Source organism: Sinohyriopsis cumingii, chromosome 13 (genome assembly GCF_028554795.1).
Source record: "Sinohyriopsis cumingii isolate HCF-2022 chromosome 13, ASM2855479v2, whole genome shotgun sequence".
Classification (NCBI taxonomy): Eukaryota; Metazoa; Mollusca; class Bivalvia; order Unionida; family Unionidae; genus Sinohyriopsis; species Sinohyriopsis cumingii.
In genome coordinates this window covers 17,496,942-17,521,636 of record NC_142973.1, presented here as the reverse complement: position 1 = coordinate 17,521,636, position 24,695 = coordinate 17,496,942, and the positions used below count along the sequence as shown (strand labels likewise).

The 24,695-nt window shown below is 33.9% G+C and overlaps 1 protein-coding gene across 1 annotated transcript in view; it reads right to left on the bottom strand.

Annotated features, from left to right (window-relative positions):
• The window catches only part of LOC149784996 (doublecortin domain-containing protein 1-like), a 159,056-nt gene that overhangs the window by 134,145 nt on the left and 216 nt on the right, over nucleotides 1-24,695 (bottom strand). Inside the window, exon 2 of the mRNA XM_089978689.1 lies at nucleotides 448-631. Within this exon, the coding sequence (XP_089834815.1) occupies nucleotides 448-623 (176 nt within the window). The 5' untranslated portion in view covers nucleotides 624-631. The remainder of the gene's footprint in view (nucleotides 1-447; nucleotides 632-24,695) is intronic.

The window sequence follows — 24,695 nt, the reverse complement described above, 5'->3', positions numbered from 1 at the left end:
AAAACCCTGGGAAGAACCACCAACCCACAAGAAGCTACTGGCAAGCTTTCTCACATACCCACATTGGCCAAATCCGAGACTCGAACCCACGCAGACAGAGGTGAGATGGCAGTGATCCATAACTGAAAGCGCTTTAGACCACTTGACCACTTGGGGCCCCTCAACCAGTGAGTTAAAAGTGCCATTACAAATAACTCACTAACATCATCAAATATGTAAAGTACATTTGTACACTTGTTATTCATGCTATTTTGGCTGTTCAGAGTTTAATGTTGTACAATCCCAACTATAACAGTATCAACTCAGCAAAAATATACTTGAAATTTTGTGATGTCATTCCCAACGATTTATATCAGTCAATATAAATTAGTGAACAGTTACACTTGTTTTAATGCATTTTGTAAACTTTTTGAAGAAAAAAAATCCCCCAAAATGTAAATTACTAACTCTCGCTTCTTCCGCCTCTCAGCCCTGATTTGGCGAAGTTCATCCAGATATTGTGCAATCAGTAGGTCCTCATAGCTGACCATACCACTCGTGTTTTTCATGCTCTGCAAGCCAGATTTCTCTGTCGTCTGAACCATCCGTGGTCGACCCAACTCATCTGTCCACCTATTTGCCATGGCCTTATCTGAAATAAAACACAGAGCTCTAGATAAGTGGTGTGTTTGCATATTTTATGCAGAAAATTCAAATAAATGAGAAATATTTTTGTAAGTATTTAGTTTTAAGCAATTAGGCCAAAGTTGTTCCTTTTGTCAAACACAGTTTGTATAATGGTGCATTCTAAAAATATTCAAGTTCTATATATTCTGGGCACATTTGGAATGATAGAACTTGACCACTGTTAGAATACTCAAAAATATCCATATAATTAAATGCACACTGAACTGTCTTGGTCTGCCCTAAGCCATTTTAACACATTTAGAAAGGCATGATTAATGCCTTCATGGTATAGGCTTAGCCTCATAGATAAGTTTTCTGTTTTGCAATATTCCCAAAATACCCCACTGAATTTTTAAAATATGCAGTTGGTCCCAGACTTGAGAGTAAAATATCCAGTTTATTAAATTCTTATCTAGAGCTCTGAAGTATACTACAACACCATCCACATGTGATATGCACCTAACTGCCAACACAATCCACATGCAATATGCACCTTACAGCCAACACCATCCACATGTGATATGCACATTACAGCCAACACCATCCACATGTAACATGCACTGAAATATCTAATTAATCCACCAAGGTGTAGATAGGTTAACATATCAGAACCTTGGTAAGATAATCATCAATATGACATAACTTTTTACCTACATGTATTTCCCACCAGTAAACTATCATAGTTTAGGCCAATGGTCATTGTTTCTTTAATGACAAAATTATCAATGGTCATGACCTAATGAATAGTAACAAACAGAACATTGCTTTTTTAAAAATGGCTTTAATCTGCTGAAGCCATAATAGACAGTCATACCATTTCCCCATTTATGAAAAGTAAAAATCTGTTCATTTAAAATGAACTTTTATATGACCCTGTAGTAACATCTGCATGATAAATCCTTAACCTAAAATTTCACTAAAGCCACTAAAGCAAGAAAGTGATGTCACAGTGACTAACTTTTGATATAATGGTGATGCATTTACCAAAATGCATATACATACAAATGACTGTTGCTAGCAATGCCCATGAAAATGACATTATTATAAACTTAACAAGGTCACTGTGATGATTTCCCTAGAACTCATCATGATACAGCTACATAATAAATTGCATACATCTAGGGCTTACATTGTCTGAGACATTACCTAAAACAAAACTTAGCTGAAGTTAATGATGTGAATCGAATGTTGCAGTTGTCTTCTTTTGAACAGATGGCACTGGACATACCATAATGCATCAGATACCAAGTTGTAAGACTCTTGGTTGTGATACCAAGTTGAATGACTCATGGTTGTGATACCAAGTTGTATGGCTCTTGGGTGGGATACCAGGTTGCATGGCTCTTGGATGGGATACCAAGTTGTAGGACTCATGGTTGTGATACCAAGTTGTATGGCTCTTGGGTGTGATACCAAGTTGTATGACTCTTGGTTGTGATACAAAGTTGTATGACTCTTGGGTGGGATACCAAGTAGTATGACTCTTGGGTGGGATACCAAGTTGAATGACTCATGGTTGTGATACCAAGTTGTATGACTCTTGGGTGGGATACCAAATTGTATGGCTCTTGGGTGGGATACCAAGTTGAATGACTCGTGGTTGTGATACCAAGTTATATGACTCTTGGTTGTGATACTAAGTTGTATGGCTCTTGGGTGGGATACTATGTTGTAGGACTCTTGGCTGTGATCCCAAGTTGAATGACTCATGGTTGTGATACCAAGTTGTATGACTATTGGCTATGATACCAAGTTGTATGGCTCTTGGGTGGGATACCAAGTTGTAGGACTCATGGTTGTGATACCAAGCTGAATGACTCAAGGTTGTGATACCAAGTTGTAGGACTCTTGGGTGGGATACCAAGTTGTAGGACTCTTGGGTGGGATACCAAGTTGTAGGACTCATGGTTGTGATACCAAGTTGTGTGACTCTTGGGTGGGATACCAAGTTGTATGACTCTTGGGTGGGATACCAAGTTGTAGGACTCATGTTTGTGATCCCAATTTGAATGACTATTGGTTATGATACCAAGTTGTATGGCTCTTGGGTGGGGTACCAAGTTGTAGGACTCATGGTTGTGATACCAAGTTGAATGACTCATGGTTGTGATACCAAGTTGTATGACTCTTGGGTGGGATACCAAGTTGTATGACTCTTGGGTGGGATACCAAGTTGTAGGACTCATGGTTGTGATCCCAAGTTGAATGACTCATGGTTGTGATACCAAGTTGTAGGACTCTTGGGTGGGATACCAAGTTGTAGGACTTAGTTCTAAACAATATGGCCCCATTATATTTAATGGAGCTATTTCATGCTAGAAAACATGGCAATGTTGCTAATTTAAGATCAATTTCAGCTAAGCACCTTTCCATTCCAAAACAAAATTAGCACTCTTTATGAAATGTTTTCAGTATTCAGGGTCACTCATTTGGAACAAAATTCCCAAAACAAATTAGAGAACTTACAAATATAGATGCATTTAATTATAATCTAACACAATGGATGAAAAGTTAAACCAGTTTGATTGGACAAATACATTACAGCTTAAAGTATCAATTCTCAAACCTTCCACTTTGTTGTCTATTTTTGCATGATATATATATATATATATATATATATACATACACACATGTACCTAGCAAAAGCACGCACTTAGAATATTTTCAGTTTATGTCCGTATATACATGTAGCTTATTATTAATGCTTTATTATTATTATTATTATTATTATTATTATTATTATTCTGTTTGTAACTATGTACATACCCTCTGTATATAAATATGCATATAACAGAGGACCTCAAGGAAGATTAGTTCCCTACAACTAACTGTGTCATCCTCTTTAAATGAAGTTATTTTTTATTATTATTATTATTATTATTATTATTATACAGATATTTTGTATCAAAGAATGTATTTTTAAATAAAATGCATTCTGACTGGTTGATCTCATGGTCACAGAGTTGTGGACAACTTGTCACCAGTGTGTGCTTTCTGATGCATTTCCATAGTTGTTGGTATTTGTTGTTGTTGTTGTTCTAGGGTTTAACACCATTTTTCAGCACAAGATAGGCTATACATGGCGGCCAGTATAACTGGTGGAGGAAGAACCCTGGAAAACCCAGGGAAGAACCACCGACCCACGAGAAGCTACTGGCAGGCTTTTCCATGTACCCACGCTAGCCGAGCCTTGGACTCGAACCCACGCAGACAGAGGTGAGATGGCTGTGATCCATAACGGTGAGTGCTTTAGACCACTCGGCCACAGGGGGCCCCTGTTGGTATTTAAAACTGATATAAACATTAGGCCATGACCTTTTAATCTAGTTTTGAATTTCTGGTTAACTGTAATCTTTTATATCCTAAAAACTAAAACATTTGTCAATTTAAATGACAATCAACAGATGCAGATAAAGGTCAAATGATTAAAAATTGTTTAGAAAAAAATCAAAGCTGAAAAATGACACTATGGAGATCATACATGTCACTTGTGTTTTTTTTTAAATCAGGTCTTAATACCACTGACCCAGTTCAAAACTGAAAAGACAGGAAATAAAAAAAACTTTCATTCAATCAACAAAAAAAGGAAAAAGGATATAAAACTGACAAGCTCTCTGCAGTACTTGTAGCAGTCTAAAGAACACAAATTTGGCTCTATTAAGTGAAACAACCATATAAACCACGTACATGTAGTTTCAAAGGCTGTGCAGCTCTGCAGCTAGCAGTCTTTGTTTGAGCCCTTTAGTGGAGAAAATGCATGGCCTTGAAGAAGCAAATTCCAAGATCTACAACATCAAGAAGAATAAAAATTGGGATCTCACCGACCTGCATAGCAGCAGGTTATTTTCAAAAGAAGAATAATGTTTTTCTTACCTTCATCATTTTGACATTCCGCCTGAATATTTTCAGAGATTGTTGGCAGGACTTCAAACTGAACATTCTTCTTCATTGTGAAGATGAACATATATGTTACAATAAACTGAATGTTCTCCTTTACAATTCAGATGTATTCCATTCTCAATTTCTGTCAATTCATAGGTCAATTTTCAGAAGAAAAGTGAATTCTCATGAAATATCATGATTGTGCATCTAATCAATTTCACTGCCACTCAATGATTTGTTTACAAATCAGTCATCTGTTTCACTGTATTATGTCAATCATTTTCCCACTGAATGGTAAAATAACTCCATGAAGCTGAAGATGATAGCTGAGCTTTTAATTATACTGCCTAGTGAAATGAATGGAAATACTGACAGAATCACTCTTTTTATACTGTATATATACAATATACTGAGAGAAGCACTCAGTTTATACTGTATATATACAATATACTGAGAGAAGCACTCAGTTTATACTGTACATATACAATATACTGAGAGAAGCACTCTGTTTATACTGTATATATACAATATACTGAGAGAAGCACTCAGCTTATACTGTATATATACTGTACAATATACTGAGACAGGCACTCTTTTTATATAGTATATTATACAATATACTGAGAGAAGCACTTAGTTTATACTGTATATATACAATATACTGAGACAAGCACTCTTTTTATTCTGCATAGACAATATCTGATCAGGGGAAGAAAAGCAGTGCATGCTAGATATCAGTTCTATATGAGAAGGCACTTTTTGTATTGTTGGCATGATATAAAGTACTTGAAAGATATAAAACCCACTTAACACAAAAAAAATCTTCACAGTTGCAAAGTAAAATTCGTGGACTCTTTCCAAATGTAGGGACCTGATAAACTGTAGAAGTATTACAACATTTCCCCAGTGATATGGCTAAATGTCATACATCCACTGCAGAGAATATAAAATTTATAAACTAGTTCATCCCAACCAAAAAAATTAATGTTTTAATGTGTAAATATACAACTTATTGCTGGAAAGACATTACCATATGTAAAATTTTTGCAAATTAGCTTTACTGCAAAATTAATGGAAATTATATAATTGTGGTTATATGTGAGGCTAATATCATAGTCGATGGGTTAAATTTTAAAATAAATCTTAGAATTACTTGCCTTTCCCATGATTATACCATATATACTTGCTTATAAGTCGAGTCAAAATGCAAAACAAAATAATCCTGATCTACCACAGCATAATGTACCTACAGATCAGAGTCTATATTTTTTTCTTTCTACTATTTATTCCTAACATACTGCACAGACCTAGATCTGCCAGTGCATTGTGTGATAGTACATCTGGGTCTGTGCAGTTTGCAATTAGTCTCGTCTTATAGGTGAGTGTATAGGGTACAGGCATTATATCCAATCCAAACTAAATGAAAAAAAACCATTGGTGTTTAGAAGTTGTCAATTACAGCCATGCCATATCAACACCTGTACAGGCATGTTATCAAGTGACCATTTTAGCGTAGGTGTTTTGTTTCATATCCACAATATCCCTGAGACATTTTAAGATATGTGAAAGAGAAATGATAAGGCTAGTCTAACAACTCTCTTTAAGCAAAGGTGGAGGTGAAAAAAAGCAAAAAGAAAACAGTAAGCTACTGGGCTACTTAAAAGAGAAGGTTGAAACGGAGAATCTGACAATTTATCAAAATACCTATATTTACAGAACAAAATAAATTAACTGCAACCAAAATATTTGAAGAATTCTACCACTGAAGCATTTGTGTACACATCTGCTTCAACATTGGAAATTTGATCAATTATTATTTTTTAATACATCCTTGACAAGTAGTGTCAAATAAAATAATTCACTTTATAAATCACTGATTTGAAAAAATCTTCAAACTCCATGGATGAATGTTCCATTGGAAAGAAAACACCACAGAATAAAGAATTTGCACAAACTGGAGATATGACTGCTGAATCACTCTGCTAGACCAAAATGATTTTCATTCATCTCCAATATAGACAAGATCCTGCATTGATGTTCTCACAAAATCTCCAATGTTCACTGTTGTCACAACAGTTTAATAAATTATATATATATACTTAATAACACAAAACTGACGTGAAGAATTAATGACATCCAATTTAGATGAATCCATTACTATAAAGAATATATGTGTGCTGCAATGGCATAATTCACTGTGATATTTCTTTTAGAAAGAGTAGCTGCTGCTGATGTTTAAAAATCATTATTTTACTGGTTAACATCCTTTTGTGATTGCATCTGTGTCACCTAAATGTGCCTAGGGACAGCATCAAAAAGCAATATATAATTTATTATGTTTAACTTTGCTTGGCAACCATCTAGCTGCCTTAGACACCCCAGTAACTGTACTGACTAATACTAATCTAATCATGTAAACTTTGCTATAACATCATGATATGACTCTGCAACATATGCCCATTACACTTCTACTGGACAAATTAGACACTTCTATTGGACAAATTAGACACTTCTATTGGACAAATCAGACTCTTCTATTGGACAAATTAGACACTTCTAATTGGATAAATTACAATGTAAAATAATGATATCAACATGACTGATATGTACTGTAGTCTCATTCAATGATTAATATGTACTTTGATCTCAAGAAATGACTGCTATACTGTGGTCTCATAAAATGACTGATATGTACTTTGATCTCATAAAATGATTGATATGTACTTTGATCTCATGAATGGACTGACATGTAATGTGATCTCATGAAATGATTTTGTGATCATTATTCATTAAATGATCAATTACAACTATCTGTCTATCGAAATTACAAGTTGTGATGTTTTCAACGTCCATAATTATAAAGATCTGGACACTAAAAGAAATAAAATGATGGGAATCATGGCATGTTCATAGTACAGGTAACACCCGTTATAATGCAATTCATTATAACATGATTCTGCTTATGATGTGATGGCAGCATGGCTCCCATTTTTTAATTTAAGGTGACCTCTCTTTTTAACATCCTAAATACATGCTCTTGAAAAAGCCAATATTATTTGTATCCCTAGCAGCTTTATAATCCCAGCACTGTGTTTAATATTGCCTTAACTTCCAAAATTTTCTAAAACATATTGTGATATATGATCAAGAGGTTAGTTAAAACTTATGACATTGAAATTACAATGCACATTTTCTATGGGGAAGTTTTTCAAAGTACTTGTTAATACAATCCTGCTTATACTGTGATGTTATTCTTTGGACCCCAAGCATCGTGTTATAACGGGTTTTACCTGTATATGTACATATACATTTATAGATAGGTATCCCGTATATACAAACTTGAAAAATGAAATTCATATATAATGTCCTATGTATGAATAGGTACGCTTTACATATAGGTGTCCACTATAACAGTTTTCAATTTATACCGGAATTTATACTGCATATGTATGAATAGGTACCCTTTACATATGTGTCCTATACAACAGTTTTCAATTTATACCAGAATTTATACTGCAAATGTAGTGCATTATTATTTTTATTATTATTATTATTATTATTATTATTATTATTATTATTATTATTATCTTTTTTAGCTTCAATACGCCTGATGGTTTTAAAATATGGAGAACAATATAGAAGATTTGCTTGTCAAATAGTGGGACCTAATCTTGCCAATGTATGTTTGTGTTGTGCAGTCACGTATTCGTCACATATTCGTGGACCAGTACCATCCAATCCAGAAGATTTATCAATATTCACCTTAATTAGCATATCATAAACATCAGCACCGATAATGTTAGTGAAGCTATGCTTGTTATATGCTAATTGAGGTGAATATCAATAAATCTTCTGGATTGGATGGTATTGGTCCATGAATTCTTAAAATTGCTGCACCAGTAATAACAAAGTCACTAACACATATCATAACCTTAAGTATAATGAGTGGTAATTTTCCAGAAACACTGAAATGTGCAACGGTTATGCCTATCTTTAAGAAAGGATAAAAGGAGGATCCAGGGAATTACAGACCAATATCAATTCTACCTGTATTGTCAAAATTATTTTACAAGCGTGCAGCCATTCAGGTCTATAAATTTTTTTAAACATGCTCTCTATTTCATAAAGCACAATCAGGATTTAGAAAGTACCACTCATGCCAAACAGAACTTACCAAATTAACTGATTATTGGCCGAAGGAAATGGATAATGGACAAATGACTGGGATTGTTTTCCTTGACTTAAAGAAAGCCTTTGATTTTGTTGATCATGAAGTTTTGCTGCAAAAGTTGAACTGTTACAGGTTTGACAACCCTTCTTTAAACTGGTTTAGATTATACCTACACCAAAGGTCTCAACAAGTAAGCATTGGCAATATTAGCTCTCAGACTTGCACTATTCATTCAGGAATCCCTCAAGGCTTAGTTTTAGGCCCTCTCCTCTTCCTTATCTGTATCAATTATCTACCATTAAATAATAAATCCACAAATAGATTTATTTGCAGATGATGTAACCTTGTATACATCGAGTTCTGTTACTGAAATTATCCAAACAAGATTAAACTCAGACATTATTAGAGTCCAAAACTGGGCACAACAAAATAGGATGGCAATTAATGAAGGTAAAACAAAATGTATGATTCTGGGGACATCACAAAAACTACACAAGTCAGGGAACCAAGAGCTATCTCTTGCAATAAATAATCATCCATTAGAAAATGTCAAACATGAAAGGCTTGTAGGTGTGTCTGTAGATAATAATTTATTATGGAATGACCATACCAATAAGCTTTGTAAAACATCCAGAATTGCCCTACTCAGCAGTATCAAGAAATATTTACCTATGGAAACTCGCAATCTATACTACAAGTTATATATTCTTCCAACAATGGATTATTGTTCAAATGTATGGAGAAACTGTGCTAAATCTGAGCTTGACAGGATTTATGAACTTCAGAAACGAGCAGCATGCATAATTTTAGATGCATCCATTGATCATCCCTCAAAAGCATTATTTACAGAACTCAAATAGTTCACAATATATGACAGGATAGATTTTCACAAGGCAGTTCTTTTACATAAATGTCTACATGGAACTGCACCAGAGTATCTTCAGGACTTATTCAGGTATTTTTCAACACAATACCAGTTGACTTCAATATCCCAAGGAAACCTAGCACCAAAGCCAAGAAGAGAGCAATTTAAAAAGGCTTCCAATACTCTGGTACAGTTCTGTGGAACAAGCTTCCACAAAATCATGTAAAATATGCTGAAAGTATTAAAGTATTTAAGAAGAGATATCATGAGCATGTGTGAGCTTCTAACAGATAATGGAATTTAGTATTTTAATACTAAACATGTTAAAATAAACAGTAATCTTCATATAATGTGCATTGTTATAGATGTACTCTCCTTAAGAGGGCCTCAAGGGAGAATAGTCCTTGACTAATGAGTTACCCTCTATAAATAAAGCATTTATTTTGGTAGGCTATTATATTATTATTATCAACCATGGACCTTTTGGGCCCAAGTCTACAGTACCGAACACTAAGCAATACTGCCACAAAAGTAACATAGTGTACCCTCTTTATAATAATGATCCTGGGAGACATACAATTAACCCATATTGTAAGCAAGGTTGCCTTGTTGTATTCTGGGAACCATACAATTAACCCATATTGTAAGCGAGGTTGCCTTGTTGTATTCTGGGAACCATACAATTAACCTATGTTGTAAGCAAGGTTGCCTTCTTGTAATCTGGGAGTCATACAAATTAATCCATGTTGTAAGCAAGGTTGCCTTGTTGTATTATTGGAGTCATACAATTAGCCCATGTTGTAAGCAAGGTTGTCCTGTATACTGAGGGATATTCTAACAAGCCTGTGTCAAAGCAATGCATATGGTACACAGAAACACAACAACCAAGGTAATAATAATGTCAAAATTCTTAACAGTCTAACAATCAGTTCTCAACTGCATAAAACAAAAACGATCTGAAACAAATTAAGTAACAATATTTATAAAACAAACTGTAAAGATGTTAATCCAATCCATGACCAACCTGTAATTTCAAATCTGTAGTGATATAATTAGAGGCATTAAAATGAGGGACCCAAGATTGTATTGTTGTATTTCAACTCCCCGGTCATTACAAACCAAATCTTCAAAATCTAATATGTGGTTCTGAATGGTACTACATTATTATAAGTATGTACAGTAACCAGTCAACAGCTGGCTGCTGATACTGCATTACTCAATAAAAGAACTTGTGTACAGCAGCAACAGGGTGCTAACTGATGTGCAACCGAGTGTAACTGATGTGCAATAAGCGTAGCCAGCACTTAATGGATTTTTAGTGTCAGTAATATACGTAACTGTCACCTTCGATCAATACAGTCCTCTCTTTCCTAATTTTAAGCATAAATCAGTCAACAAGATACGATCTTGCATTACTGTAGAATTAAAAGAACATGTTAACTTTGTAATTTTTACCTGAAAGAATCAAATAAAGTTCAGTCACAAAACAAAAAAAAAATGCCCCTCAAGTGGATCTGATATCATTCATTGGGTTAGCCTAATATCCAAATGCAAGAGCAATCTGACAGGAAATCTGGGTCAGTTTGAAGTATTATATATAAATTTCTTCATGTACTGCCGGTTCCATATGTGAAGAAATGACAGTTCCATATTTTGTAACTTCATCTGACAGTACATCAGCATCATCTGACAGTATATCAGCATCATCTGACAGCACATCAGCCTTATCTGACAGCATATCAGCATCATCTGACATTACATCAGGATCATCTGACAGTACATCTGCATCATCTGACAGTATATCTGCATCATCTGACAGCATATCAGCATCATCTGATGGCACATCAGCCTTATCTGACAGTACATATGCAACATCTGACAGTACATCTGCATCATCTGACAGTACATCTGAATCATCTGACAGCACATCAGCATCATCTGACAGTACATTAGCATCATCTGAGAGCACATAAGCATTTATCTAACAGTACAACACCATCATCTGACAGTACAACACCATCATGTGATGGCACATAAGCATCATCTGCAGAATAATGAAAGGCTTATATGACTGGAGGCTTTAAGTCAAAGTTGGTCAAATTACGCTGGGTCTGCTTCTTTAAGAAATATTCATTTAAAGTTAGTTTTTTTTATCATTGCAGCAATATTATATGACAAATCAGCATCATTTGCATAAAAATGAAAGCTCTTTTGGCCTGGATGCTGTCAAATTTGGTCAATTTCTGTTGAGCAGTTTTTGTTTACTTGATTAAAGGATTTTCTATTTTTAGTAACATCAACCATAATTATGGTGAATTAGCATGATTTGTGCCCGCTTAAAATGCTCCTTATGCCAAAATGACTTCTACCAAATTTGGTCAAATTCTGCTAAGCACCTTTAGAAGTCATTCAAAGTCGTTTATACTTTAGAAACAGCAGTCATAATTGTGACAAAACCGTTTTTGCCATAAAACTGAAAGCCTTAATTCCAGAATGCTTTCTGACAAATTTGGGTAAATTCTGCTTAGTGATTTTTGAGAAGCCACTTTAAAGGTTTTCTACTAAAACAGAATTAATTTTTATGTTTGTTAATATGTGCAATGTTTTGAACAGTGTCAGGTAAAGAAAAGGATATCAAAGAGAATACTTCTAGACCCATAACATGACCATGTTAAATCCAAATTTGTGTAATGGTAAAGTGCATTGTAGCAAGGTCCCCCTGTAAATCTTTGCCTTAATTCTGCACAAGTGGGTGGGTGTGGGTGTTTTATGCATGGGATAATCATTAGGGAAATAAAGTATCTTTGATGCTCTCTACCATAGATTTGACTATTCATCAGCAAAACAGCCAGTACAGATTGAAAATTGATTGCTTTTTAATTGCAGAAAAGCTTTCAAAATCAAACAGCATAAAAAGGAAACATTTTTTTCCATAGGGCATTAAAATCATACTTGCTAAAACATGTCACACGAAAAGCATGATTTTTGGCTCACCAAACACATGGTTGTTTGGAATAATATCCCCAAATAGTGACACAATTATCAGAAGCATCTAAATATAAACATTATAATAGCACATTTCCACAGGATGATATTTCTTACCTTAGAATGTAATGTAATTTTTGAGTTAAGAAAACTTGATCATTCCATTATAAAAATCCATCCAAGTTTATGACTTAATACATTGTCAGTTTCACATCCTTTTATGGGTAAATCTAAACCTGTTTGGCATAATTTTGTCTGTCAAGTTTAATAATTGGCAATAGCTAGGTGACTGCATGTTGTGAATATTTTCAACACTGTGGGACATAACATGCTTTGCATAGGTAAAATACACAAAGTGGAACGATTTATTTGAAGCTGGGTAAATCAAAGAAGTGCATGATATGAAATAAACATTAAACACTACATTGAATAAAAACATTCAGGATTACATGTATTGGCAAATTCACTTATAACACAGTTATTGAGACAGTTGGAAAATGTGAAAAACTGTTGAAAGCTAAAGATAAAACACATATGTAAAAACCTTCCACTTTGTTACATGTACATGTATTCTTAATTTTATATATATATATATATATATATATATATATATATATATATATATATATATATACACACACACACATATATATATATATATATATATATATATATATATATATATATATATATATATATATATATATATATATATGTACCTAGTTGGAGCATGCTCTTACAAACTTTTCTATTATTTCCATATATACATGCAGTTTATTAACAATGTTTTTGTAATCTATTTTTATCATGTTTGCAACTTTGTACATGTACCAGGTATGTAAATATCCAATGGGTGACAAGAAGGATTAGTTCCATGCAACTAATTGCATTACCCTCTTCACATAATGCCATTATTATTGTTATTGTTATTATTATTATTATTATTATTATTATCAAAGGAAGGATAAACCATCTGTAAAGCATAGTGCCCTGCAAAACTGTTTTAGAAATCTTGATTAATAGAGGCAGGCTTTATGAAGACTATAGCAGCAAATGGGAACATTTTATTCTTTGCACGTACCTTTACTGCAAATACCATAAAGACAGGTTTTGACATTTCAGTTCATAATATGTTCAACTATGAATCCTAATGATACATCACCTTCAAACATTCCAATGAAGTAATGAGCAAAGTAAATCTTCATCTAGATAGACTGTATTCCAATGAATTTCAAGACCAAAATTAGGTGTAGTTTTTAATTAATTGATAGGAAACTAAAACTGTTGTAAGAAATAAAATCAGATTTTTCAGGGGAATTCAGAATTTTATGAATGTTTTGAGCCTTGATGACAGTTGAATTTTCAGTGAAAATCAACTGATTGTAGTGTATTAGTACAGTATTAGAGAAAAATATTTAAATATCTCAATTTGGGGAAGACAATTTGAGATGTATAGTGAATATGGCATCTCTCTCTCTCTCTCTCATATCAAAAGAAATGACTATTTAGATTCAAAGACAGTTCTATTAGCCAACATTTTTTACTGTCAGCATCTTAAAATGTGAACAAACAAACAAAGACTTAACTTAGAAAACATTTTTTTTCCTTTCTATGTTTTTCTGGGGGGTGCCAGTTTGTAAATACTCGTCCAGTGGGGAACACTCATGTCATATAAATTACAAAGCATCCCTTTTTAACCCTAATAAAAGAATTTCAAGTATGTAACATACAACAATCTACATCTGTGGCTTTATATCTCTTTTGTGGGGTGGGGTGAAGAGGGGACACTTGTCGGGTGGGGTGAGGAGGGGAAACTTTCATCAATATATGGATTGAATTTTTTTTTATATACTGGGAACTTGTGCAGTGTTACCTGTCTCTCACTTATCTCTTGTCCCCTGTAATTGTGACTATATTTGGTTGAACAATAAACTTTGTCCATGGTGGGAAATATAATTTCTTTCACTTCTGTGTTGCAATCAGTGAATGCTGACCAGTGGCAACACCTACTGGAAATGCTTTTGGAGAAAAAAAAGGGTAGATAATAAGGTTACCAAAATGAGCTTTATGGTATTGTCAGTCATCATAAAACAATACTCCTTACATTTATGGTATTGTCAGTCATCATAAAACAATACTCCTTACATTTATGGTATTGTCAGTCATCATAAAACAATACTCCTTACATTTGCATTTGCTCTTGTTAATTTGATTTGAGAAAAGCATTTCTGATAATTTTATCACATACAGTGAGACTTCCTTTAACAGTCAGTGTCTTAAATCTAGCCACTGTTTGACTCTCCCATAAACCCCTTTTAAAACATTCTTTACTTCCCAGTTTTTTTCTCCATCCCACATGCTAAAAGTAAAGTAAGACCATGCTTATAAAGTGTTTAAATCTATCTAAAATCCATTACTGGGTCATTCAATACAGGAATAAGTCTTTAATTCATCAGCTCTGGTGTAACATCTGGAAGAAGTTAGCTAACTCTGAACTAACTGTGAACCAAAAAAAAGAAAAATTCAAAAATGCTTTGGCATGGATATGTTTACACAAGAATAAGTACAAAACAGTATGTTATGCCCAGTGTTTATTTAGCAAATAAGCCAACTTACTTTTTGGCTTTTTAAGTACCTAAAAAGGTACATGTATGTGTGATTGAATTTAAAAATGAATGTGGTACATGACAAAGTATATTTTTGGACCCAGGGTAACACATCACTATCAATGATTCTTATCAAGTTACCATTGCTTTTCATTCAAACTCTGTGGCAGAGGGGTTGAACAGCAGTTTGATCTACAGTAAAATGGTTTAAAATATGCACTCGATCCTGACTGTCTTGTTTTTAAGCATAACAGTTTGTCCAATTGCATTTCCAGTTGAATGGAACAATGACCATTTAATGCTCTATTCAGTATGATGAAAATAAAGACCTCTTTATAAAACCCCAATGGTGGTTGTTTGCCTCTGACCACCTTACCTGTTATTAACCCCTATAACAATCAACTGTATAAACTACCCCAAGGCAATATCTTTCCATGAGTATTACACACAACTGTTTACAGTTCATACAAGCTACAGGTTACAGGCATGTATAATACATATTGTTGTGTCAAACTGTTTCATTCTCTTTTTTGATTTTTTCTAACATTACTGACAATCATGTTTTTTAAAACATGATGATGGCAGAGGGGCTTGTGAATAAAAAATTGTGTTTTTCACATGAAATGTGTTCTGGCAGGCATGAGGGTTTTTTCATGTTAAATCCTCAACCTCCAAGAAAATGTTGGCATGATTGCTTTGTTATCTATGTTACATGATCTTAAAAATAAAGACACTTTACATATAAATTTTAATTATTAGTATATTTTGTGGACACTTCAAGGCCCCCAACAATGATAATTAATATATATATATATATATATATATATATATATATATATATATATATATATATATATATATATATATATATATATATATATATATATATATATAACAAAGGCAAACAACTTCCATCCCTCAATAAAATCCACGACAGAAGTTTCCAAACCACGTTTTCCTGGACACAACAACCAGACTGGTAGAAAACAAACTCCATATAGACATCTACTCCAAACCAACCAACAAACACCGCTATCTCCTCCCAAGCAGCTGTCATCCAAAACACTGCATTAGGAACATCCAATATAGCCAGGTAATGAGGATACGCAGAATTGGCTCCGATGAAGAAACAATCCTAAAAAGGTCTGAAGAGCTACCTAAACATTTAATTTACCAAGGCTACGACAAAGACCTGATTATGGAGGCACCCCAAAGGGCTAAACAAACAAACCGCAATGACCTACTAAAGTATAGAAAGAAGGAAAAGGCTGATTTGATACTGTTTATCATGACCAATCATCCAGACAACCTCAAAGTAGGTAAAATCATCGGGAAACACTGGCCCATCGTGGAATCGTTGGATGCACTAAAGTTAATCCTCCCTAATAAACCTGTAGTAGCCTACCGGAGACCAAAAATCCTCAAGGTCATCCTAGTCAGGGCTAAGCGAATGCCAATCACTAATCAAGACCTCTCTAGTCAATGTGGCCCCTGTGGCAATAAAAGGTGCAAAACCTGTCAACATATGATAGAGACCAAGATATTTTCTAGCACAGTGACTAGAGAAAAACTAAACATACATGGTCCAAACAAAACATGCTTTCATTACAAAGTTGTTTACCATACAAAAGCTTATGTGTATTTCGATATGCATGAATGCATTACCAAAAAATGTAATAGCCTTTATCTGACGATTGATTGTTGGTTAGTGTGAGATGAGATGGCTAAGGAAATATGCTAACGTCCCTGTGTTTTCACAGGAAGCTTTTAGGGGACAGACTTCCAGTGTGGTTTAGTCCCGAGTGTCCAAGAGACAGATGGAATAGAGACTAGTGGAGAAGTCGACTGTGAATTGAAGATTAGTCAGAGAGCAGAGCCAAGGAGGAGGAGGAAAAGGAGTCAAGGAGGAGGAATTGGAGAAGGAACAGTCTAGGAGAAGAAGTTAGGAGGGAAGTCAAAAGGAGAAAAGAAATTGGCAGGATAGGAGAGATACAGATGAGCAGAAAACACAGACAGGTGGAAAAGCAATCTCACACTATAAATCAAAGAATGCAATAGGCTATCACTTGGTCGAGAGGAAGAAGAGTGATTGGGAAATTATCATTTGAATATTGTATTGTATTAAATTGTTATTTTTTTTAATTTCACCTTTTGTGTTCCCAATAATTTAACTGTCGGCATTGCTGACTGGGGGCTCGGAGCCTTAATTCTATCACTAATTTCACTCCCTACAAAACTGAGCCCGGGGTGGGACTTCTGTGGTAATTTAAATAATATATTGGGAACACCATTCCCCAACCCTACCAAACGCCACACACATTATCCTGACACCAGGTCGACCAGTCCTAACACTAACCTCTTAATGCTGAGCACCAAGCACGGCAGCTGTTAGTAACATTTTTGTAAGTTTTTGGTATAACTCAGCCAGGGATTGAACCCACAACCTCTTGCATCTGAGGCAGATGCTCTAACCACTAGGCCACCAGAGTGGTCACTGTTTAAGAAGCATAAACTACAAATATTATTATTAATAATAATAATAATGATAATAATAATAATGACAATAGTAGCAACAGTAACAACAATAACCACCACCACCACCAATGGACCAGAATCACAGGACAGAAAGGACAGAAATCAGTAATACATTGATTCATACCATCAAGGACAAAGTAATTATATATCAGAGTTGTTTTGTTGTTTGGGGTTTAACACAGTTTCTCAGCACAAGATATGCTATATATGGCAGCTAGTATAACTGATGGAGGAAGAACCCATGAAAACTCCGGTTAGAACAACCAACACACAGAAAGCTTTCTCATATATGTAATATCATAGATGAGCAATTTTGTCAACATCTGAGATTGAAATCATGTCAGTTTTGTGCTTCCAAACTGCAAGCTAGAAATATTTGTTTATGATAAAGGCACTCCAAAATCTGCAGTTGGCATATTTTACACAATAACAAAAATGTAGTCCAATTGATTTTGTTTCTTGGCAAGTTAAATTTAATTTACTTGTCTGGTGAACAAGTGTGAATAAACAGTAAATTTTCAATCTATGAAAATTCTGTCCAGCAGCATTTTGAAGGATTTGGAGTAACTAAAAACTAAAACATTTCCAAATCTTATGATGCTTTTAAATTTATCTTGGAATCATGCTAATATATTTTGACTGTGTGAAAATGGTATTCTTTTCATACATTGAATTTTCTCATGTTTAACAGTAGACTGAATTTGTGAGAATCAAGAAAGGTCTGATCTCATGATACTTATGAATGGCACAATCCCAGAGTTCAATGAAGTACAGCTGCATTATTCATGACCCACTCACATATGAGATACCTTTTCAAAGCTCAGTGTAAAAAAGGGACACATTTTTCACATCCTGTGTTCCTGACTGCAAAATCAGACATTTAACTATAATGTGCATTAATTTAAATATAAACATATGAGCTTTTGGTTGACAAATACTGATCATTTAACTTGACTGGTTCCATAACCTTTTGCCAGCCAAATGTCTTCATAATAGGTTTAACTTGACTGGTTCCATAATCTTTTGCCAGACAAATGTCTTCATAATAGGTTTAACTTGACTGGTTCCATAATCTTTTGCAAGACAAATGTCTTCATGATAAGCTATTCATCAACATGCTGACAGCCTCTTCACCAACAACAGCCAAGATTAATAAATCAAAAGTGATTGTATCCAATTGAAATTATCTAAAAATAATTTCATCTGTTTACTCAGTCCATCACTGAAACTAAATACAATGAACATTTGGAAATCAGGATAAATCTAGGATTTAGGATTATGAGGCCACTGGCCCCTTGATAGATTCTAAAGAGGCCAGGTCAGATTGTGATGGGGCTACATTTTTAGGAAAAACATGTTTTCTGTTCTGTAGTAATTTCACTCAATGTGATTCATCTAAATTTACCAACATTAAAAATTCTTTCATTAGTGATACCATTGGCATTCCTTGCATGTTCAATTTAAGAATATGTCTGCCATTTACCAGTAACGTGCAGCTGATTTTTATTAAAAGATTTGAAAGTCATTACTACCTTACTTATAATACCCTCATAAAAATCCTGTATTTAACCTTAGCTCTAAAGATTCCAACAGTAATGTAATCAATTAGCAGATTGTTGTTTACACGTTTGCCTTCATAATTTGATTACTCAGTCACACATCACTGCACTGGTATAAGATTTCCAGTCCTCAGTAGACTGGTTCCCACTAGTTTCTGCAATGTGGGGGTAGAACACACAAATATATAGGTTTCTGGTCTTCAAATACTAACACCATTACAACAACTACTACTACTACTTATAATAACAATAAAAATCGTTGAATATTTCAAAAGTGGAAGGGCAGATTTTAACTATACACAGTATGTGCAGTAGATAGCCTTTGAAATAGCATTTTTGCCCTACCACTGGTAGAATCACATGAATGTTGATGGTCTACCAAACAAATGCTGATATTGGGCAAAAGGTTAATCCAGCCAAGTCACAACTGATTCCATCTTCCTCTATCATGAACATCAAAGATAATCTCAAATCTAGCTAACTTTGAATCATTTATACCACCTATGTATGCCATAAATGACCTGTTAGTTCTGCCCGGTTTATACTGATTTTGTGTATGTGTGACATTATTAGCCGATAAGATAGCATCTATAGCGAACAGTGATTTGTTATGGACAGCACTAGCTTGATAGGAAATTGTGCCTGCAGCTAATCAAGGCTAATTAGGGCCAATGACCCTGTGCAAAATTAATGTGCATCATGAAAATGCTCAGTTTGGAATTTCAAAGGACCATGAATGCTTAAAATTAAAATTCCAAGCATCAAAATGCAATCTATTGAGAACCTGCAACTGTTTACAAATTATACAGAAATTCTTAGGACCACATAATTAATCAATTCTCACATTAGTTTTCTTGTATGTAACATCTATGTCATAAAAGCTACATTAAAAAAAAAATCTGACTAATTTTTGGCCAATATTGCAAGTTCTCTGACACTGCATAAAACAAAATTTCTTATCCAAATTCTTGATATAAGCCAGAAAAAGAAAGTACCATTACATAATAAAACAGTTGTTTGAATTCTGTAAATCAGTTTGGTTTTGCAATGTTATGTCATATAATTTTATGAAATACTGGCATTAACTGGAAAAATTTCTGATCTGGTCAGTGTTTTTTTATGATATCTCCACTTCCCATTTACAATAGCATGATGTCATTCAAAAACATGGTTTTGTTTATTGGCAGAATGGATGCAGGTCTGTTATCAGACAGCTGAGATGTAATATATACTCCAAAACAACAGCATTAAGCTTTGTGTGTACATCTGTGTCAGATTTATGAATAACGGGTTCACTTTAGTCTCTATTTCATGGATATTCTGGCTAACTGACCATTAAGCCTAATACTTTTTTAATAGGATTGCTGGTTTATATTAATTTTGTTTAGCTATTTTGCCAGTACATGTATAATTAAAGAGTACACCCACAATGCACATAGCTCTGATGGTTAATACAAAGTTAATTTTTTTGCCAAACAACAGACATTGAGATAAAGTAAAAGTGGGTTTGGCATCACAATCAAACTTTACCACCTTAAAATGTTTTGCACTTTTTGAGGGGATGCAGGTGATATAACAAATGTTGATCATACAACTGTGCCTTGCTTGAGCTGTCAAGGGGGCATTTTATGTACCTTGTTCCCTTATAATGATGAAGACAGTGGGGATTTGTTAAATTATAGGGGACACTGGCACTTGGCATGTGAAAAGTGTCTCAGCTCTTTCAAAGTGCAACCTTGGAAGCTGCAAAAGATTTTGATTTGTTTGCCATTCATAAATACTTTAACTCGGTTTATCTCTGCACATTAATTTCAAATTTCTAAATAACACAATGCCGTCAAGTATTTATTATATGATTTTTTTTTATATCTCACAACCAAGTCTGCAAATTTTATTACTCCTGTTAAAATGAAGGCCTTGTGTTCACCCTAGCCAAATAAAGAATCATCTCATCCAATATATCTAATGCCCACTAAAAGCCATTATCAGACCTTTATACACGAAGTTGGTACTGTGGGTGAAACGATACACTTGTGCCACGTATTGATATAATTCCCAATACACAGCTTGCAATACTATACATATTGATAATCATATGAACTAGATGGTCCTTCCATCTTTGGAAGGTAGGTGGAACATTTTTATGGAGGTTAACTGATTGGTTGTATTTTCAGTATGCAGATTACAGAAAGACATATAGTTATCATATATTTATAAGCAATTCTCATCGATGACAAGATACTTTAAAACAGATTACCTGTTGGCTGTTAGTGAGTTTTATTTAAATTTATAGCCATTTAAAGGTGGCTCCATTTATCTCACTTCTAGCCACCAGGTCCTTGTTTTTTACATGACATGAATGCTTTGAAAACATCTTATTACAGGTACCAATTTCATGTTTCATTTAAACTTGGAAGACATTACAATGTTATCATCAAAACAAGAAATAATGCAATTTCCTTGTGCAAAAAAAATTTCATCTAGAACAAATCCAGGCATGGAAGATGAATACCAACAAAATCTACCCCACTATTTCTTGCAGATGCAAAAGACTACTGCAGCCACAGGTACTTGTATTTGTTAGTGAAGAAGGAAACTACTGATAACACCCAGTCCTCTTCTAGAATTTTTTTAATTTTTTACACAAGGCAATAAACTTGAGTGGTTTTTAATCTGCCCCCTTGCTGATTCTGTGATAACTTTAATTATTGCATGAGCACCTTCATTCACTGGTTATATATCTCTGCATAAAAAGAGAAATTCCAAATCTGAGGAGTGACCAAAATAAGGGGCATAGCCATAGTTTAATATTTACCAAACACTTCAATATCTGTGTCTCTCTCTTACTGCTCCACTTTCTTAGAGCTCTACTAATATTAAAATCTTTAATAGATGTCACCTCTAGTTGTATAAGTATTAATTTGTTAATTATTTCTGAGCATACCCTGCTCCTTATTTGTGTAAGAATATTGTTCTGTGCTTCCAACTGAAGGGGCATATACATCGCTTGCTTTATCAGTTTGAATATGTTGGGAAAAAAATCTTTGTGGCTGTTACATACAATTTTCCAGAGCTCAAAGATATTATCTTTGGTTACATCTGCTCCAAAATAGGACTTTTCACTTAATTTCCTGTTTTTTATACTTATTTATTCAGTTTATCTTAACCAAGATATGGAAATATGGCTTTCTAGCATATGACCTAAATTGATTGATAAAAAAATGAAAATTAGCATTCTACTTTTAAATTATTTTTATTAGGCTTAGTATTCTGCTCTTTCTACATTTAATTTAGAAATACTACAGAAAGGAAGACTGACCATCATGCCATCTATTTTTATTCTTACAACATATACAGCTGACTTGTAAAAATCACTCACTGGTATCTCCATTACCCATTTCCCAGCTCCAAAATCATACTTCATAAAATAAAAAGTTATCATCATCAAATCATCAGTCAATATTTGTCAACTGAAATAGTAATCTGATGATAAACCACACCAGGAATCAGACATTTTGGGTTTTCTAGGAAGCCCATATTTTAAATGTGCCTTTGTAAAATTCTCTTGATGGAAGGTTCAAACAATGCCATATTGCAGGACACAATGTGCCAATCAAATTTAGTTTAATTACCATTCATGTCATGCTTAAAGAACTCAGATGCCTACCCGAAAAACAGATGTCATGATAAGAAAGGTTAAATAAAAATTTGCCAAGCACATTTTCATATGCAGGACTTTCTGGAGTTTTGGAGGAGTTCTCATGCATTACTGTTCTCCAAGTGTGTGAATTCATACAACATTTGCACAATTCATGCATTTGCACACCCTAACAGCATCTCATTAAGTAATTTATATATGAATTATTGACTTTTGTGTGAAGTTTCTCTGTTGTTTTACCAATACTTGCTGTTTGTCACATTAATTTCTGATTAGTGGTTATAGTTGAATCTGGAGTGGAACAAGCAATAACCACCAATGCAAGTTCAATGTAACATATTTCATGGTATGACACACCAGTAGTGTAGCTTTCAAGTAGACTAGATACAATTCAACATATAAACTTCGCATATACATGGTTATTATATGATGAGCAAAGTACTTCATCATACATGTGGAAAATGTTGGGAATGTATCCTATATGCTGAACATGCTGCTGGATTAAGATAATTAGTGGGATTACGAACATGTCACTGTGTTAATCTGCAGACGGCAAATGAGTATTCTCAATAGTCTTCTTTGTTTTATTGCTAATAAAAATGAATACCTGTGACTGCAAATACTGTTTCTGATGAATTTTAAATTTAAAGAATAACAAGGCAAACTAATAATATTCATTAAACTGCTGAAAATTAAAATAACTTGCATATGGGAAGTTTTGTATCAGTTCTCCATCTCTTGTATTGAGATATGTATCATTACAGCAAAAGTACTGATGCATCAATACAATGATGAATTATTTCACCCCTAGTACTGTATTACTACATAGAAATCATACCCCAATAGGTTTCACAATACCAATACTTACTTTTTCATTTTTATCCTACTGCATTAGTAATCAAGGTGTGGTGCATTTGTTATGGTCAATTTAAATTTTAATTTCTGATTAATGGGACTGCCAAAGTGTCAGTTATTCCAGGGTGACCTCTAATGGGAATCACTCTAAAAAGAACATCATACTACCACACCAAGTAAGAAATACAGTGACCACTGGTAGTATGGTATCAATGTAAAATCAAAAAATCAGAAATATCATGTATAAGCAAAACATTTAATAACAAAATTTAAACATTAAATTCATAAATGTAATCAAGATCTTTACATTATGATATTCTTATGTTACTTTGCATAGCATATTTAATCTTAATCACAAACCCCTTGAACTTTAATTGTATATCTCATGTCTAGAAAACACCATTTTATGAATCTGAAGGAATGACAGTGTTCATTAACTTGCATTAAAAATTAATGGTCTAAGAACCCCCACTGAAATAAAACAAAGAGTCTGAAAATAATGAGATTCCGACAAGTTAAAATTTTTATCAAAAAGATCACCAACCATGTCACTTGTTTTGTTTGTATTGTTTATATTGTGAAGCTGACAATTTACTGACATTGTGCTCATCGCAATTTTATTACTGAAAAGAACAAAAAGGGATTTGAACTGGATATGGTATGAATGTGATTTGATCGCATACTTAAATTCGCACACGTAAAGGAATTCTTCTTTTTTCTTTTTTTTTCTTTTTTTTTTTTTTACCCTGAATGATTATTCTATAACTTTGTAATATTCATTAAACGTCAACTTCCGGACATTACGTTTACGTGCAGTTTCTTCAGATATTACGCATGGTGACATCACTGAACAATAAGTTATAAATGCAATAGGCATACAGCGGTAACAGGACGTGTCACTATTATCTACCGA